Source organism: Lissotriton vulgaris, chromosome 11 (assembly GCF_964263255.1).
Source record: "Lissotriton vulgaris chromosome 11, aLisVul1.2, whole genome shotgun sequence".
NCBI classification, from domain to species: domain Eukaryota; kingdom Metazoa; phylum Chordata; class Amphibia; order Caudata; family Salamandridae; genus Lissotriton; species Lissotriton vulgaris.
This window is the reverse complement of record NC_141699.1, coordinates 634,051,169-634,070,798: the sequence shown is the minus strand read 5'-3', so window position 1 is coordinate 634,070,798 and position 19,630 is coordinate 634,051,169. Positions and strand designations below refer to the sequence as shown.

Here is a 19,630-nt window from a genome sequence, read left to right as displayed (position 1 = left end):
TGCTATAAAAAATAACATCTATCCAATAAATATCCATTTCCATCATAGTGAAGTCATTAAAGCAATCAAGGCATCGAAATCAGGCAAGGCTCCGGGCCCTGACGGAGTGCCAATGGACATCTTCCTCCACAATATAGAGTTATGGTCACCGATAATTACCCAGGTCCTGGCAGCAGTAACATCGGCTGGGCTTTTTCAATCATGGTCAACGTCAATCCTGCTTCCCATCTTTAAAAAAGGCGACCGTAATGACCCAGCCTGCTACAGGCCAATCTCCCTTCTGGACTCCATGGGCAAAATTGCAGGCCGAGTACTCCTGGACTGTTTACAATCCTGGGCCCAGGAAAATAACATCATGACCGACCTGCAATACGGTTTCCAGAAGGGCCTTGGGACCGTGGAGCAGGCCCTGAACCTTGCCCTCTTGACTGGGAAATACGTTGGCGCCAAAGGAGGTAACATCTTCCTCGTCTATGTCGACCTCAGTGCGGCATTTGACTGCGTCCAGCATGAAAAACTCTGGAAAATACTCAGCGACCTCGGAGTGGACCCTCCTTTAATAGTCTTCCTCCGTGAACTTTATTCCAATGCTTCAGGGCGAGTCATATTCGGCACAAATGGTGAGCTGTCTCGCTCCTTCCCAATAACAAAAGGAGTAAGGCAGGGCTGCGTACTGGCTCCCTTCCTGTTTAATCTTTACACCAACGGCCTAGAGCAGGCAATCCTGGAAGGGAGCCAGGATTTACCCCAGATAAACCACCGCCCAATACCAACACTGCTTTACGCAGATGACTCCGTCATCCTGGCCCGCACACTAAATCAACTTCAAAAACAAATCAATAAATATAGCAACTTTATGGACTCACTTGGCCTGAAAATTAACATAAAAAAGACTTTTACCATGCACATCGGCCCCAGGGTCAAAAACCCTAAACCAATACTGGTGGATAATACAAAGTTGGTAAAAACCTCTGTCTATCCATATCTGGGAATCCTTGTGGATGACGCGCTGAACTGGCGTCAAGCCACGGCCATCAGAAACCTCCTCTTCCGACGTGCAACATCGGCCCTGACTTCTTTTTCGAGAAAATTGGGAAAACCTGCGGCACCCGAACTCCTGAAAGTCTACTATGCTAAATGCCACAGTGTGGCAACCTATGGAGCAGGCGTCTGGGGGCACGGCCATATAGATCACCTACAGGTAACAGAGAACAGCTTCATCAAATATGTGCTGGCCCTCCCACAGAGCGCTCCGATCTTCGCTTCCCACAGTGAGCTTGGCATGGAATATATCATAGACACCATTCGTTCACAACGAATCTTACTGTGGCAACGTATATGGTCCAAACCTGAGTGCCACTTAACACGATCTTTGATCACGGACTGTTTAACTTTAACTAATTGGCATAAGATCCCATGGTTGGTCTATGTACGGAACTTTTTTAATGACCTCGGATACATGTCCTATTTTGATGATCCACCCAGTATTGAAGATATATCCAGAAAACAGCTAAAGATGATGTGCTTGGCTCACCTGAGAGAGCTGTGAAACCAGACAGAGATTACAAAATTATCGAACAGCCAAATTTGTGCAATACAACCTGTCAAAGGTATCCAACCGTACCTGTCCTATTTTTTATCAAATCAGGAGAAATACTTATTAGCAAGTTTTCGCTTCAATACCTTTTTTCGTTTAGTCTCATTTCCGGAAATTCACAATTGGTCCCGCATGCTCACGAACTGTCTGTGCGATGGAATATCTTCACAAACAACGATTCACATTATCTTTTTCTGCAAATATTACAAAACATCGCGTAAATCTTGGATTCTCCCACTCCTTCGAGCTAGTGGTCATAGACAGTGCTATTCTGCATTCTTTTTTCTGCAGTGTCTGGATTCGCCACATGTAGCAAAATCTATAGCGACTTTTCTAAAAGCCACCATCAAAATACGCCAAAAATTACAAACTGAATAGAACCTTTTAATCATGAGTTTTCCTTAAATCGTGAGTTCTCTTATGTAATTTTTAACCTTTTTATTGTGTTAATGGTGAATTGATTTTGCTTTGTTTTTAAAAACTATGTACTTTTTATGATTACACAAGTGGCAATCGAATAAAAGTTATTGAATTGAATTGATAAAAAAAGAAAAATGAAGACAGTTTACAATGTTTATTTAAACTATTGCGCTCTAAGATGCAGTATTTGCTCCACAATCAGATAAAAAATGCCTTTCAAAAATATCATTAGCACTGTTAACATTCCATATACCATAAAAAGCCCTGTCATGTCATAAGACAGATTAGCCTACCCCCCAATTTCAACTGAAGCTACATGATTATATATTGTATGTCTGGGATTAGTGGCAGACCCCGTACCTTTGCATACATAGGTGGATGTTCTACATCTCAGCTGACGCACCACTCTTGCTTCAGGACCTTTGCTAAGTGTGTGGTTTTTCAGAACCCTTGTTCTGTTATTTGACAAGATATTTGCGCTCTTGTTATGTCTAGGTGCTATTGTCTGACCAGCGATAATAACAAGGGGCAATGTTGTTTGACCTTGTCTTGGGTGTTCTGGCTAAATCCCAAGAAAAGAATAAAATACAAAAAACATGTGCAGGTTCTGTGAGAAAATCCATGAGGCACAAAGGCAAGTGTGTTATGTAGTAACATGTGCAAAATAAAAGTGGCCTACAATGTGCACAAGTAGGGAAAACGACAACGGGCCAAGCAAGAAATATACAACAGTACTGAAGGCCAAACAACCCCTATGAATAAACATCACATAATCCGGTGGGAGGCACACCTTAAAAAATTGCTGCAGGTGGTGCTGTGATGAGAAGAGAGGGGAATCAGCTCCAATCACATCAGGGGTGAAGGTGATGAGTAACCCCGGGCCAAGTACTCGGCTCCACCAGCGGAGTTTGCTGAGTTTTACCAACTCCGCGCTCCGATTGGAACGCAAAGTTGCTGCAGTTCACGCAAGACGTAATACGTACGAGAACGCAAGGAGGTGGACGACAGAGAGAAGGAGACACTGCCGGGAGGAGGAGGGCAGGCAGAAGAGAAGGTAAGTGGGTTTTAAAATTTTTTTTTAACCCTTTTGTGGGCCTGGGGCGGAGCGCACCGTAGTTCCACAGAGTTTTTTTTAAACTCCATGGAACTACGCGGAGCACCACTCTGCATACTTTGTCCAGGGTTAGTGATGAGGGAGAAGAGGGTGACAGCTTTATGCAAAGCAGCCCTGTACCCAGCTGTGCACCATCATCACCCGCCTCAGCAATCTTGAAATAGCACAAGAGTCAAATGGAGACACAACCACATAAAATGATTGTCCGAGGATGCACATTGAGTCTACCACCTCCTAATTCTCTTTGGAAGTTGCTGAAGTCATTGGCACCAAAAAAGAAAAAAATCTGGGCTACTATTTTGGCCATGTTTAGGCAGGAGGGGCCCAACGAATATGCAACCACGCAACCGCATGTTTATACAACAGGAAGCTGGCTAAAATATTAGTGCTGTACCTCCTTACTTTTTCTTTTCTGGAAGGAGTGGGATTTTTTTAATTTGTGGCGGACATCTGCCCAAAATGGGGGATTCCCAGCCAGACCTATTTTGCCAAAAGTGATCTAATTTCTTAAGATCAGGGTCCCAATATTTATACCCCAAAATTCTTTGTCCTCTGAGGGCAGAGGGGCCTTTGCCTAGTCCAAACCTGTTCTGCAGCACTCTGTTGACATGACTCCTTCTTTCCTTTCACAGTGCAGGGCCGAAACATCAGACACTCCACAGGAGGTGGAGCCAGAATTGTGGAGGGAAAGCACAGCCTTGGAGCACTTTGTTGACATGATTCTTTCTCTTCTTTCACTGTGCAGGGCAGAGGCATCAGCCGCACCCCAGGAGGTGGAGCCAGCATTGTGGAAGGCAGGCACAGTCCTATTCAGGTCCCAGGTGCAACTTCTCCCACCCATCTAGATGCAGGTCTCTCTATTCGCCACTGGGCTGACATTCTGTCTCCTGGAATCCCCCAGCCCTGTCACTCAAACTCCAGGCAGAATACACAACCTAGCAGAGGCAGGCTTTGGATAGTTAGACAAGAAAATACCTACTTTCTAAAAGTAGTATTTTCAAACACAGAATGTTAAAACCAACTTCAATAAAAGATGCATTTTATCATTCTGAGTTCAGGCATACTAAACTTGAATTTCTACCATGTTCCCTGAGTCAATTAGGATTATAAGATGTAATAATTTATCAGCCCATTCTGGCCTATGAAGAACAGGTAGCCTTGCAATAGTCAAAAACAAAAATGGCTGTAATTCACTATTAGGACATGCCACACACATCAGGGCTTGTCCTACCTCATACTTACAATGCACCCTGCCCTTGGGCCTACCATAAAGGTGTCTGATATGAAAAAAGGGAATTTTTTGGTGTGGTAAATAAATTTACCGTATCATTTTTCCATATAATTAATTATCAATAATAGACAGCTCAATCAAATAAGAGGCAGAGTCCGTGATATCTGAGTCATACGGGCTTTAATTATACAACTCGAGTTGTAGGATATCATGTTCCATCACCACTAAGGTTCAGGAAGGGACATTCAACGTTTTATTAGCATTTCACATTATATATAGTAAAACAGTACGATTGAAACCAATACAGTAGGCGTAACAGGTGAAAGAAGAGAGATAAGAACACATGTGCGTAACAGAAGGCGTGTAAAAAGGCGTACACATGGGCGTGCACTGTTCATGTCAGAGAAACGTAACAAGAAACGTCACATGTGGGTGGATGCAAAGAGAAAGTTTGCAGGATCAGCAGAAACCTATGACCTGGATGCGCGCGCAACTGAGCATGACGTGTAACTGGGGAGAACTGGGGGCTTTGACTTTATCACTAGTAGAGGAGACTGGTGTCTGAGATGTCAGGGCAACCTGTACCTATAACATATCTGGTACCTCATGTTTGGAGGATGTAGTGTCTGAAGTAAAAGGTCTCTTGGGCAGAGGCCGTTCAATACTGAATGCTAGTGCGTGCATACGTGTCTTGGTGCAATGCGCGGGGCCATGGGCCTACCATGGTAACAGATTCAGTAAATCACTTGCAAGGAGGACAGGAAGGCCGGGCCCTTTGCTCTGCAGCCTGGAATTATGTTTACCTATTTCACTAGACTGGAATGTGTTTTCGAGGAGGCTGAACAGATAACTGTAGGCAAAATATGATTTTGGCAGGCAGTCCAGGCCGAGTCGGGCACCGCTCGCTGGCAGGAAGTAAGGCAAGGGTCAGGGATGCATACAGCTTTCGGAGACAGGAGAGACGAGGCTCGGGGCCTCGTTTAAGGGCCTAGCTCGACTGGGCCAGGAAACATGGAGAAAACGTGGGCGAGATTCAGAAGTGCACCATGTAAAGACGTTGGCACCATATGCCTAGAAGCCTAATTAACGGGATTTTCTTGCATGACTAGATAGATGACATGTTAAGGATGGACGTAAATGTATTTACGTCTTTCCAGCATGTACGGGACAAAAGTTACACGACATACAAGGAACATGGGTGCATGGATAGGGTGCGAGTGGGGGACACATTAGCTACCTGAAAATTTCTATTACCTCATTCCCTCCTTGGACCCTACTACACCCTTTAGGATATATCTATATTCATGAGACCATCTATCTGTTCGTAAAGCATCATTTGTTCATCTCTCTTAATCCGGGAACGGGAAAGTGTACTTGGACGGGGAATACAAGCTGTGGCGCACAAGCCGCAAATCGCTGGCCCACATTGCAGACAGAGACAACAACTGAATACTATGACCAATATTATTCCAAGGAATGATAACAATTTCCATCCCCAGGCGGATATTACACTCCAGAGCCAACCGGACCAAGTCCAAGTGCCTGGATTCTGGTGTATCTGATGGGCAATCTCATGAAGCCTTGTAATTGCTTTATACACGGATGGCGCGTTATTAGGAATAAACACGCAACAACTGGATCCGATGACTCTACAAGCCCCGCCCCTATCGGCCAGGATGACGTCAAGGACAAGGCGATTTTGAAGAACGACAAGTCTCATAGCAGACTGCTCCTCTGTCAAGTTACCTAAGGTAGAAGTAGTCTCATTCACTACTGCTTCCAAAGTTCTGGTCAACCTACGTATTAATTTACTATTTTGAATGGGGCCTATGAAGAAAAAGAATCCTTTATTGAAATCTGTATATTGTTCCAATGTTGTTACAGTCTGGTCGACAATCGGGGTCTTGATCTCCCTTCTATGTCTTACATGCACAAGATGTGGATTTCGATGATAATCAGGCGGGGCTAGGAAAACAGGTGGCAATAGGAATGCAATATAACACGTCCCATCCCAATCTAATGGCAGACGTACATAGGCTGTCTGACCACATATAAAATAAGAATGGCGGGAAGCTTTGAAAGTAGACTTTCCTTTATCACTGAATTCGACAACAGTAGTACAATCACTGTGTCCTAGATGTACTGAACCATTCTTTCTGACGCATAATTCACCTTTCACTGGCAAAACTGTAATAAACGGCAAGTCCGAATTAGTCTCAGACTGCACATTCAGAATCATGAGGTTAAGTGAAAAATTACCTAATCCATACACTTCATTTTCTAGATCGGTCCCTGTCCTTTGGGGAAGACCTTCTTTGTCCGGAAAACATATTTTATTCATAACGGTATTCAGGTTCCCCCATATCCAATTGCCTTGGGAAACCTTAGACTTACTATCTAGGGAAGATATTAAAGTAAACCATGCACCACACAAACCATTATGTGTGAACGGATAAGGAAAGAGGGGCAGAGCTCCCTTATATTTCTGGTAGGGAGGGAGTCGGCCACATACCCAACAATCGGTGGCATTGCTGGTCTGGTGAGAATGATGTAACATACGGATGAATGTATTGTTGCGCATTGCTAAACGATAAGATAATTCATGGGGAGGCAGGTCACTAAAAGTGTGCTCTAAAGTGTCATTTGAGGAAACATGTACATGTGAATCAAGAGGAAAAAAAATATGTAGCATTAGGCTTATGCATATAATCGTAAAACTCAGAAGAAACATAAAAATTAATGCGATAATGCATCTGCTGTGCAAAACTTTACAGTACCGTTTTCTCTTTTCGCTACGCCTATCTCTCTGACTACTTGGGTCTATCTTATACATGTCAGAAACCTGTCTAACCGCTTCACCCGAGGGGGACTTAAACAATTAAACGCTGTCTGACTTACTAGACCTCAACTTAGAACGATACTCCTCTTGGGGAGTTTTCTCTAGCAGGGGGAGTTTAGAGTCAGTCTCTGAAAGTGGGCAGTCCTTAATCGGAGTTTCTGGACACAGTCCGTGAAATTTTTTAACGTGGCTGGAGTGCAGCCATCCCTTGCGACCTTCCAGCTTGACTGCAGTGCTCGTTGACATCAACACCAACTTTGGCTGCTTCCATCTGGGTTCCAGCGGACTTTTCCTGTCAAAGTTCCTCACATAGACATAATCACCAGGGACGACTTCATGCGGTTTTACTTGGGTGTTGTCCGGGAAGGCAGCCGCGACCTGTGAACGACAAGATTGTAGTGCAGACATCAAGGAAGCCAAGTAATCTGTCAGCATATTACTATCTACATCTGTAATCTTCCTAGGCATAGGCGTACCCCACATATTCGGGGGACGACCAAAAACAATTTCATATGAAGACAATCCTGTTCTAGAATGAGCTACCATTCGCATGTAGAAGAGTGCAACTGGCAGGGCAACTATCCAATCTACACTTTTCTGCACAAATTTTCGCTAGGCGTGTTTTCAGGGTTTGATTATGTCTCTCTACGAGACCTGCGGCTTCGGGATGTCGGACGCAGTGGAACTTCCACTGGTAACCTAACAGGAGTGATACCTGTTTCATAAGCTCGGACGAGAATGGCTGTCCGTTATCAGAGTACACGACACAGGGCAAACCATATCGTGGGAAAAACTCACGTACCAGCTGTTTGGCAGTGGTAGCAGCAGTGTAATCGGGGACTGGATATGCTTCTGTCCATCGGGAAAGAGCACATACGACTACGAGGACATACTTGAATCCTCGACATCTGTCCATCTGGATATAATCCATCTGGAGGACTTCAAAAGGATGGTCAGGAGGATGAAATCCACCTTGTTCCACGGGAACACCTTTTCCTGGATTGAACTGACAACAGATCATGCAGGTACGCACTTTCTGTTTCGCTGCTGCCCGTAAATGTTTGTTGAACCAGAGATTCTGTAGACTGTCTAACATGGCTTTCTCTCCTAAGTGTGCTGGACTATGTGCGGTGTTAATGATAACTTGAACCATAGAGTCGGGGAGGAACCATGTGGCTCTTCCCTTCGTCACCCATCCCTGATCTGTCTGGATCCCTCCTTGTTCAGTCCATTTCTTGATTTCATCTGGAGTGGCATGTGTCTGTATGTCGAGTACATCTAGTGTGGGATCCTTAACTGTCAGGCAATGTGTCAGTGAAGTTACTTCAGTCTTTGTCATGTCAGTCGGAATGTCTGTCTGAGCTGTGAGTTTGGCTGTTCGATCTGCCAGGTCGTTACCCTGGGAAATAGTGTCGGTGACTTTAGTGTGTCCTTTGCACTTCATAATGGCTATGGCGGTAGGCAAGTGTATTGCTTCTAACAGGGCTTGAATGAGGGGACCATGCTGGATCTTGGTGCCGTGAGAAGTTAAAAAACCTCTCTCTTCCCAAAGAACACCGAAGTCGTGAACGACTCCGAATGCATACTGTGAATCTGTGTATATGTTTACTTTCTTGTTCTTGGCTAGTATACAGGCTTGAGTCAGAGCAATGAGCTCTGCAGCTTGAGCAGATAGTGTGGCAATACGGTGTGTTTCTATGACTTCAGTTTCAGTGGTCACTGCATATGCGGCCACTAACTCTCCTGTGCTTGTTCTCATACATGAACCATCCACGTAAAGTGTCAGGTCGGGATCGGACAATGCAATGTCTGTCAAGTCTTGTCGGGGCTTTGTTACTGTATTAATGACTTCTACACAGTCATGTGGTGCTGGATCAATTGTACTTGAGGGTAACAATGTGGCAGGATTGAGTATGTTGCAGCGTCTGATTTCTATGTGTGGCTGGAACAGTGTCAATTCATAACCTGTCAGTCGTGCTATGGTCAAGTGTTGAGTCTGGGTTCGGTTCAGAAGAACTTCCACGGAGTGTGGAACCTGTACTGTCAAGGGATGTCCTAACACTATTGAATCGCTTTGTCTGATAGCTAGAGCTGTTGCTGCAACTGATTTTAGGCACGCAGGCAGAGCCTGGGCTACCGGATCCAATGTACTGGAAAAATAAGCACAAGGCTTGTGGTGTCCTGCTTGATCTTGTGTGAGAACAGATAATGCTGTGCCATCGCGTTCTGTAACAAAAAGTGTAAAAGGTTTGCTGTAACATGGTGTCGCTAAAACTGGTGCTTGACATAAAGCTTTCTTCAAGTCATTAAAAGCTTGTGTATGTTCCTGAGTCCAAGGGAGGACAGTCGAAGTCGCTGCCTCCTGTGTTGTCAACTGTATGAGTGGCTTGGCTAGAAATGCATACTGGGGAATCCATTGTCTGCAGTAAGAAGTGAGGCCAATAAAGGCCCGTACTTCCTTTTGTGTCTTGGGTTGTGGCAGATGTGCAATTAACTGGATACGATCTGGTGTCAACTGTCTACCCCTCTTGGACAGCAAGTGTCCAAGGTATACCACTTGCTGGGCACAGAATTGGAGCTTCGAAGGGGACACTTTATGCTCCTTTTCTGCCAGAAAATACAAGACTGTCAGTGACGCGCGTTCGCAGTCACGTTCGGTCCGTGCTGTGATCAACAGATCATCAACATATTGCAGTAGAGCAGTGTCAGTAGGCATGTGAATACTGTCTAGTTGTCTTTTCAGTGCTTGGCTGTAAATGCTGGGACTTTCCGTGAACCCTTGAGGTGCACGTGTAAATTTGAAGCTTCGGCCATTTAAACAGAACCCGAAAAGGTATTGGCTATCGGGATGAATGGGGACACTAAAGAAGGCGTTCTTGAGATCGATTACAGTAAAGAACGCAGCTTCGGAATCAATGGCAGTCAATAGTGACGAAATATCTGGGACTACTGGGTACTGTGGTATTATACATTTATTGAGTTCTCGAAGATCGATCACCAGTCGATAAACTGGAGGTGCATCTGGGTCAGTTCGTTTAAGAATCGGAATGATTGGAGAATTACATACATTTGAGTCAGTTTCTACAACTACTCCTTGAGCAATGAGTTCCTCAATAATTTTCAGTAAGGCTGCTACAGCCTCGGGGGGTAATTTGTATTGTCGGATCCGGGGCAGTACAATACCTTGCTTGAGTGTGACACGATAGGGAGTAATGTGCATACAACCTACATCAGTTGGACCTTGCGCCCATAAATGCTGTGGAACATTTTTCAATCTTGCATCAAAATCTCTCAACACATAATGACCCTTAAAGTCACGTAAGAATAATCTCACTCCTTCCGGAGAACAACATATTACTGCTCCTAGAGCCTTTAATGTTTTAATACCAAGCAAGTTTTCAGGACATGATTTCGTAAGTAACAAATCAGTAGTACGGGACAATGGACCAACTACAAGGGGAACTGGCTTCGATACTTCGTTAACAATAGGTTTTCCTGAAAATCCAAGGGAAACATTCTGTGAGCCTGAGAGGGGTGCCCCTGGAACCTCGTCATGACTAATTGTAGTTCTGCTCGCCCCTGTGTCAATCAAAAATTTTCTGTCTTTCCCTAATACCTGACTATGTACATAGGGACCCTCTTGATCTACAGGAACCTCGATAAGGGGCAAGCCAACCTCCCTCTCTAGGCTATTTCATGTATACTGCTGATAATCGGGGTAATCGGACTGTGCATACTGGTACATTTGCTGTGTGACATGTTGTGTTGCGGCAATGGGTTGGGGCTGGGGTACAGCTACTGTCTGTTGCTGTGCATTCTGTGGAGGTTGCGTATTCTGTGGAATATTCTGTGGAACGTGTTCTGGTCTAGGCGGACGCGGTCTTTCTTTCGTTTTACCTGTAGCAATATTGTGTCTTAAGACGGCACATTCATTTATGAAGTGACCTGGCTGTTTACAGTAATTGCAATTCCCTTTAACAGGAACTGCAGAATGACTAGTCTGTGTGTTCTGCGTGTTACCCCTCTTCTGACCGTCTGCTGGGATGGACTGGGCAACTAGTACTTTCATTTTCGTATCTTTCATACGTCTCTGTTCATGATCGTGTTCCTCTCTAATTCTGTTCTGGTGGCACTGTAACATTTGTAACATTTGGGAAGGCGTATTTGCTTGCCATGTGCTTTCGACTTTCAATACTCTGTTTTTAACCTGGGGTAATGAATTCTCGACTAATTTGGTCACAAAAAGATGTGGATATGACTCGCTACTTGTTTTCAGGCCACTATTAATAATGAAACATTTCTCGAATCTGGAATAAAAATCACTAGTGTCTTCGTCTTGTTTCTGTTTGCAGGCTGAGATTGCATCCCAGTCTTCCTTTTTAACCGTCAATAATCTAGGCAAAACCTGTACTAATAATCCTGGTAATGCTTTAGTTTTGTCCCCAAGACCTATACCTGGGGTTCGTCCCTTTTCCTCGTCTTCTAATTCAGTCCAAATAATCTTTTTATCTCCCACCTCCCATTCTTTTTCTTTCAGTTTTTCATAAATACCTGCTGGCAACAATACTTTTAACATTTTAAGAATGTCGGGATACGTGTAATCTCCCATGAGTAACATGTCTTTTAATTCACGGTGGAACCCTGCAGGATCCTTATCGTGACAAGGCACTATTTTCTTCATTTCTAATAATTCCATTTTGGTCAAAGGAGTGTATACAAATACGCGTTGAAGCGCACCCCCTGGGATCTGGACGGGATGAACTTCTCGTAAGGGATTCTGTCTGTCTAGGTGATATGGCTGTCTTACTGGGGGTGGAACAGGAAAAGAATGTGGAGTCAGGAAAGTTCTGTATTTGTGACGTTGTTCTAGGATTGGATTAATTAGATCAGTACCTAGGCATCTCCATCTTTTTAGGAGTAATTCGTCCAATATATTATATAGGGGACCTGGATCAGAATGCTGGCTTTCATATAGTGTAATGAGATGTTGGATCATGTACATACCAGCTAGTCGCTGTTCGTCTGGAGAAAGGCTCAAAAATGTCTGTGCTACTGAATCATCTTTATATATACTATCATTCCCAGCCCATTGGACTGCTGACCGGGCTAGTTCCTGATCACGCATTGAACTAAGTTTATGGTAACCTATTCTTTCTTTCAGTATTTTATCAGTGTCTTGAAACACATGTTCAAGAGAACATTGTTCTGGTATGGGGGAAAGGAAACGTTTCTTGTTTTCTAGACGAATGGGTCTGTCAAAAGGTCTATCAAAAGAATACTGTTTAGGAAGCTTCACTCTTCCTACGTACGCTATTGTGCCTTGATTTCCTGCGGTATCATCTAAATTCTCCTCCTCTGAGGATTCATTCTTGTCGGACTCTGCTTCTTTCTCAGCCTTGCTTCTTTCGTGCATTACTACTATTTCTTTACGGATCTTTCTGTACATGGAATCTATGCAATTCTGTTTATCATGTTTACAATCTGCTATATTATTACTCCATTTCATCAGTGCATCCATCTCTTCTTTGACAGCACCTGGCCGATCTCGTTCCCTTATCAAACAATTTATCAAAAATCGTAAGATCAAACCTTGTGTCTCAGCCTTCTGATATGACATGGCCTCGCGAATACATTCTGGTCTCTCCCCTGTTCTAATAAAATGATATATATTGTCTAGATGTTTTGTCATTTCTGGTAATAACATCAAATAATCTGTAACGCGTCGTAGACGTAACGAGACTAACATCATGTCTCCCTCCCTGCCAGGTACTGGGTCATATCTACAATCTGTAATATACTGTCTAAGGGTTTCATATGTGACCGCTTTCGGCGTACGTTGCAATGCTAGTTCTCTGACTGTCATTCGTTTAATTTGTGGCGGGGTGCGAAGGTGGCCTCCTACGGCACCCCCTGAGGCGGAGACGAGGGCATGAACTGACTGGGTTGTAGCTGCTGATGTCATGGCGGGTATAAGAGGTATATGTAATGGGGGTGGACTCTGGGTTGCAGCTGTCGCAAAAGGATTGAGAGGACCAATAGTAGGGGGAACAGTAGTAGGGGAAGTAACAACAGGCGCGGGAAGATGGAGGAGTGGAGGGGTCGTGGCTTGAACAGTGGAATGAACAGACGGAGCAGGCTGCTGTACGTTATTAACGGGTGGTACGGGTACATTGGTATATGCTGGAGCTACGTCATCTAAATAGGAAGAAAGGAAAATGTCTGCTGCGGTCTGTTTGTGACGGAGTTTAGTCGGGATCAATGGTGGTGGCAAGTTACGGGGTACTTCCGGGGTCGCCTTGGGCAGTCCCTCGGCAAGAACTGGATACATGCCTGTAATGAGTGCATTTCTTTGACGGTCTAATTGTTCTAATCTGACTTGTTCTCCTTCTTCTAGTAACTCCTTTTCTCTGGCTTTTTCAGATTCTTCTCTACTTCTCTCTGCTTTCCTGATTTCTTTCTCTGTTCTTCTATGCGATTCTTTACGCCACAATTCTATGGCATCTTTCTGAGATTGTCTGGCTCTCTTTTTCCACAATGCTCTTCTACTCTCATGATGCATTCAGCATTCCATGTCCCTGAGACAGGCCATCTATACTTCTCTTCCAGATCCTTGGTGTAGTCCACCCATAAATCTAAATACAGTATGGCATCTAAGCCATGCTTATTGTACATAAAATGTCCAGGAGTGTCCCTAGGCGGGACGGGAACTGCTTCTTCGAGTATCCCTTTCCTAGTTCCTATCTGACGTAATTTCGAGAACAGTGGCATGATTGGAGTGATTCGGACGTGAAAACAATAAACACAGTAATGAACAGCAAACAATCATTCACACCATGACATTAAAAACACATTGAAACATATCAGACTGATATTACCTGGTACATAGAAAACACAAATTCTGAAAAATCTCGAGATACAATACTAGAATACTAGATAACTAGATGCACTGCTAAACAGTACAGACAATACCGGTCCCATAAAGAGACACGTCGGACCGTATCCACCTAAGTGAACACGTCTGGACCAGGTCTGTGTACCCAGACCTGTCTTGACCGGGCACAAATTAATGAACCCGTCTAGATGCGTTCCCAACAACGGTACTCACCGGGAAGCAAAACTGAAGGCCTCGGAAACTGGACTGGACTGGACTGGACTGCTACGACATCCGACAGCTACGCATCATGCTACCACGCATGCGCTTCGGAACAGGTGGGCCTCTGTATACCTCGGACCTTGCTCTCTCGGCTTGGGCTCTGGTCGGGATCCTCCGCATTCCTCACCACCTCGTCTGGACGCCGGACCGCAGTCTCCGTCTCCCCCGTGGGCCCGAGGGAAGATAGCAGGAAAACCCACAAACGTGCACGGTTTCCGTCGCGGCTGTAGAAGGGGTCAAAGCCTGCGTAACATCGCCGGCGAGTGGGGAAGGGGGGGAGTCCCTATTCGGGCGCCAAATTATGTGGTAAATAAATTTACCGTATCATTTTTCCATATAATTAATTATCAATAATAGACAGCTCAATCAAATGAGAGGCAGAGTCCGTGATATCTGAGTCATACGGGCTTTAATTATACAACTCGAGTTGTAGGATATCATGTTCCATCACCACTAAGGTTCAGGAAGGGACATTCAACGTTTTATTAGCATTTCACATTATATATAGTAAAACAGTACGATTGAAACCAATACAGTAGGCGTAACAGGTGAAAGAAGAGAGATAAGAACACATGTGCGTAACAGAAGGCGTGTAAAAAGGCGTACACATGGGCGTGCACTGTTCATGTCAGAGAAACGTAACAAGAAACGTCACATGTGGGTGGATGCAAAGAGAAAGTTTGCAGGATCAGCAGAAACCTATGACCTGGATGCGCGCGCAACTGAGCATGACGTGTAACTGGGGAGAACTGGGGGCTTTGACTTTATCACTAGTAGAGGAGACTGGTGTCTGAGATGTCAGGGCAACCTGTACCTATAACATATCTGGTACCTCATGTTTGGAGGATGTAGTGTCTGAAGTAAAAGGTCTCTTGGGCAGAGGCCGTTCAATACTGAATGCTAGTGCGTGCATACGTGTCTTGGTGCAATGCGCGGGGCCATGGGCCTACCATGGTAACAGATTCAGTAAATCACTTGCAAGGAGGACAGGAAGGCCGGGCCCTTTGCTCTGCAGCCGGGAATTATGTTTACCTATTTCACTAGACTGGAATGTGTTTTCGAGGAGGCTGAACAGATAACTGTAGGCAAAATATGATTTTGGCAGGCAGTCCAGGCCGAGCCGGGCACCGCTCGCTGGCAGGAAGTAAGGCAAGGGTCAGGGATGCATACAGCTTTCGGAGACAGGAGAGACGAGGCTCGGGGCCTCGTTTAAGGGCCTAGCTCGACTGGGCCAGGAAACATGGAGAAAACGTGGGCGAGATTCAGAAGTGCACCATGTAAAGACGTTGGCACCATATGCCTAGAAGCCTAATTAACAGGATTTTCTTGCATGACTGGATAGATGACATGTTAAGGATGGACGCAAATGTATTTACGTCTTTCCAGCATGTACGGGACAAAAGTTACACAACATACAAGGAACATGGGTGCATGGATAGGGTGCGAGTGGGGGACACATTAGCTACCTGAAAATTTCTATTACCTCATTGGGACTGGCAAGTGGGTGCAATTGCCCAGTCAACATGGCAGTACCAGACTGCACACAGGCTCTGCAATGGCAGACCTGGGATACACTTTTACAGGCTGCTTCTGTGGGTGGCACAACCAGTGCTGCAAGCCCACCAGCAGCATTTGATTTACAAGCACTGGGCACACGCAGTGCACTATACTAGGGTCTGACAAGTAAACCAAACCAGCCAATCATGGAATCACAAATTCATACATTCATTTACAATAGGGAGAGCATATGCACTTTAGCACTGATCAGCAGTGGTAAAGTGCCCAGAGTCATAAAACCAACAAAAACAGGGGGAAGGCAAACAAGTCAGGGATGACCCTGCAAAAAGGGCCAAGTCCAACGAGCCACCACTGATACAGTCTAAATTAGTGGTAATGCGCTGTCTAAAATACCTCAGACACAAAACTTTCCCTCACACTGCTATCTGTAAAAGACATCCTGCAACTAAGAAGATGCCTGAGCATTATACAAGTAAAGTTATCTGTTTTTATCTAAAATTAAGGTGTGTCAAAATCCAGTCTATTCTCATTAGTGGCAGCCTGTCTCAAGAACAGATTAAAGCATGTTTCACCAATATTGTCATGGTGCTTCATTCCTACATTTACTGGTTGATTGAGTTAACTGGTTCCACCTTGACTCCAACTTCTACTTCAAGAAATTGAGAAAGTCACAGATCGTCTTGTTTAAATTGAGCTTCCTGCCTAAAATTAAGCTACAACTGTGAGCCTCCAAACTGCATTGCACCATCCAAGCTCAAGCACTCTGACGTATTAAGAATGTCAAGGTTCTCGTCGCAGTCAGCCCACCTCTGCATACTCTCATTAAAATGTCTTTCATGCACCCAATTCCTTAATCATTAGTTTAGTGAACCACAACAACATGGGCTACAACCAAAGAGAACCTACTCAGCAGTCCTCTTATCCTAAACATACAGCTCTAGATTCATGCCATCGATACTAAAAAGCAAGATTACCTTGAAGAATAACGGTCTATTTGGAGTCAACATCGCACCACACAGAACTCACCTGGGAAGGACGGAAGCCCAGAAAGTACAAGAAGAGATGACAAAGGAGCAAGCATTCCTCATATAAAAACCCAGTGTCTGGAACAGGATTTCATTGGATACTCTCTCTCAAAATCCCTCCAAATACCCTCTGGGCCTTCTCTCCCACTGTCAATCCAAAACCTATATCCAGACCCACACTGGTAGAGGCTCTATAACAGCCGGGGCCAGCATGTGCCGAAACGGGAAACATCTATTACAAAGCAGTCATTACATTGCACTGCTTTTACAAAGCAGCTGTTACAATGCAACTGCCTTTACATTGCATGCCATTACAACGCATGCCATTACAACGCATGTCAGTACAACGCATGTCACTACAACGCATGTCACTACAACGCATGTCACTACAACGCATGGCATTACAACGCATGGCATTACAACGCATGCCATTACACGCATTATAAGGTAAGTAATATTTTGTAGTTTTAGGGTGGATATGGGTTTTGGGGTAGATGGGAATGGTCATTTTTATCCCTACACTATCCAACACTTTCCCTACTGTTGCACTCACTGGAGTGGGAATAGTAATTTTTACCCCTACACTATCCAACACTTACCCTACTGTTGCCCTAAATGTATTATGCCTTGTAATTGTATGCGTTGTAATGGTATGCATTGTAATGGTAGTTTAAAAAAATTAATTGCTATGGCATGCGTTGTAAAAGCATGCGTTGTAATTATTTGCGATGTAATCTCATACATTCGCCGAAACACCATGTCACCCATGGTCTCAAAAGAGGTTTTGTGCTGCAGGCAACGGAATCAGTGGTTGGAGACAGTAGGTGCCACACCATATTTCTTGGCCTCACTCAGATCTGCAAAAGACCCGAGAGACACTGGAGAAGGTGGGCAAGACACCAGATTGTCATCCGCCACTCCAGTGTCTGGACAGCTTACCAAGGCACGTGGAAGACTTGGGAAGTGAACGCTTCCCGACAATGGCACATCATTGAAAATCATCTTTTGATTTTCATTACTGTGATGTAATAGCGGTGAATAACCAAATTTAGACTTGGGTATTAACACTAATGCTATACATAACATCAATTTAATTCAATTATACCTGATCATGACGCTCCCTCCATATTTGTCTTTCATATTGTGTTGTTAATAGTCACTTACCTCACCGTTGGCCCAAATAAATTCTCCATGTCCCAGTTTTACATCAACTTCGAAATGGCCTTTGTACGAAGAGCCGTCTGCCCACTGTTGGAAGCTGCGCATCTGTTGCAGTTGGGTCACTTTCTTTTCTGGGCACCACACATCTGCGTCTACTTGTTCCATGTTTCTTTGTTCATTCTGAAATCACAATGAAGAGAAGATCTTATATAAGACACACGTAACAGAAATGAAATGTAGTATCAAAATCATGCTTTCATTGAAACTATTCTTCCTGCTGCATCAATTAAATCATAACCTGGAGTCATCGCTAAATGCTTAACAGTAAATTCCAATCATTGCAAAAACAAGCATACTACTGTGGAATGCTTAAAAAACCCTGAGAACACAATCCGAAAAACAATAATACTATACAATTTGCAACAAGAAACATGCATGCATCCATTACTACATGGCTTGACCCAATTAGAGTAATATTTGTATTTTCTGGTTACACGGCAGACCCACAATTGCCTTTCTGCTTGCACATTGAGCATATAGCAAAAAAGCAAGAGTTTCTATGAGCTATAGTTTCTCCGGCCTCTATCCTCAGTGTCCCTAAAAATTCCATACAGTGTGAGGGTTGGGACTTAACTTAAGTGGTTGAACTTACAAGTTTCAATGAAAATATATATTTTTCCATCAAAGCTGATGTTAACAATAGTTCAGTAGCGGGAAACTGATAAGAGAAGTAGATTAGGAACAAGCATTGGTAAATGCAGGAAAATATGCTACAGCCAATAGAAATGGAGGAAAGGTAAGTGGAACGTACAGGAACCAACGAGAAGCCAGGAAAGAGAGGAAGAGTGATGTAAGTCCCTTTTAAGTTTATATCAAAAACAATATATTTCCCAAACACAGCGCAAGCACTGTGCAGGCGAAACCTAAAAAATGGTCAGTTTAGGGAATCACTGTTGCACTGATTGGGTGGCTTAACGCTTTGAGCACTAGGTGGCTGTCTCCCTTCTGGTAACCCAATACAGCACCCCCATCATTTATTCTCAAAAAGAGAAATCCTGGCCTATACCGGAGTGTCCAAGGTGCGGCTCCAAATTTGCTGCAGATTTTACCTTGAGTGGAAAGTGGCCAGGCTCCATAGAAAAACTTCTATAAAGGCCTCTTTACTACGGTGCAAACCCAAGAATGTATGTGAGTATAGGGGATCTGTACAACTGAATTCAGTGAAGTGGGGCTTCAAGTCAGTGGGGTGACAGAATCCTGGAATTTGCTTCCAGTGATCCTCACATCTCTAGAAATGATTACTAGGTTTGGCATACAAAGGGCCATAGATAAAACTGTTAGGGTCACCTATAACCCCCAAAATTATAGAGTGTTTTCACATACAATTGTGTGTTATGTATTTAAACATCACACACACACACACACACACAGTCCTATTTCTTCCCATTTGTTACTTATTGATTCATTGTTTCACTCTTCATTTCTTTATTTCTCTCTACTTCTTTTATTTCTATATTCTGTAATCCCTCCTTCTTTTCTTTTAGTCTGCTCATACTCTTATTTTTTAATTGT

General features: G+C 44.0%; 1 protein-coding gene across 1 annotated transcript in view; it reads right to left on the bottom strand.

Annotated features, from left to right (window-relative positions):
- The window catches only part of ANKMY1 (ankyrin repeat and MYND domain containing 1), a 661,439-nt gene that overhangs the window by 514,487 nt on the left and 127,322 nt on the right, over nucleotides 1-19,630 (bottom strand). The window contains exon 3 of the mRNA XM_086943729.1: nucleotides 18,062-18,238. Within this exon, the coding sequence (XP_086799855.1) occupies nucleotides 18,062-18,238 (177 nt within the window). The remainder of the gene's footprint in view (nucleotides 1-18,061; nucleotides 18,239-19,630) is intronic.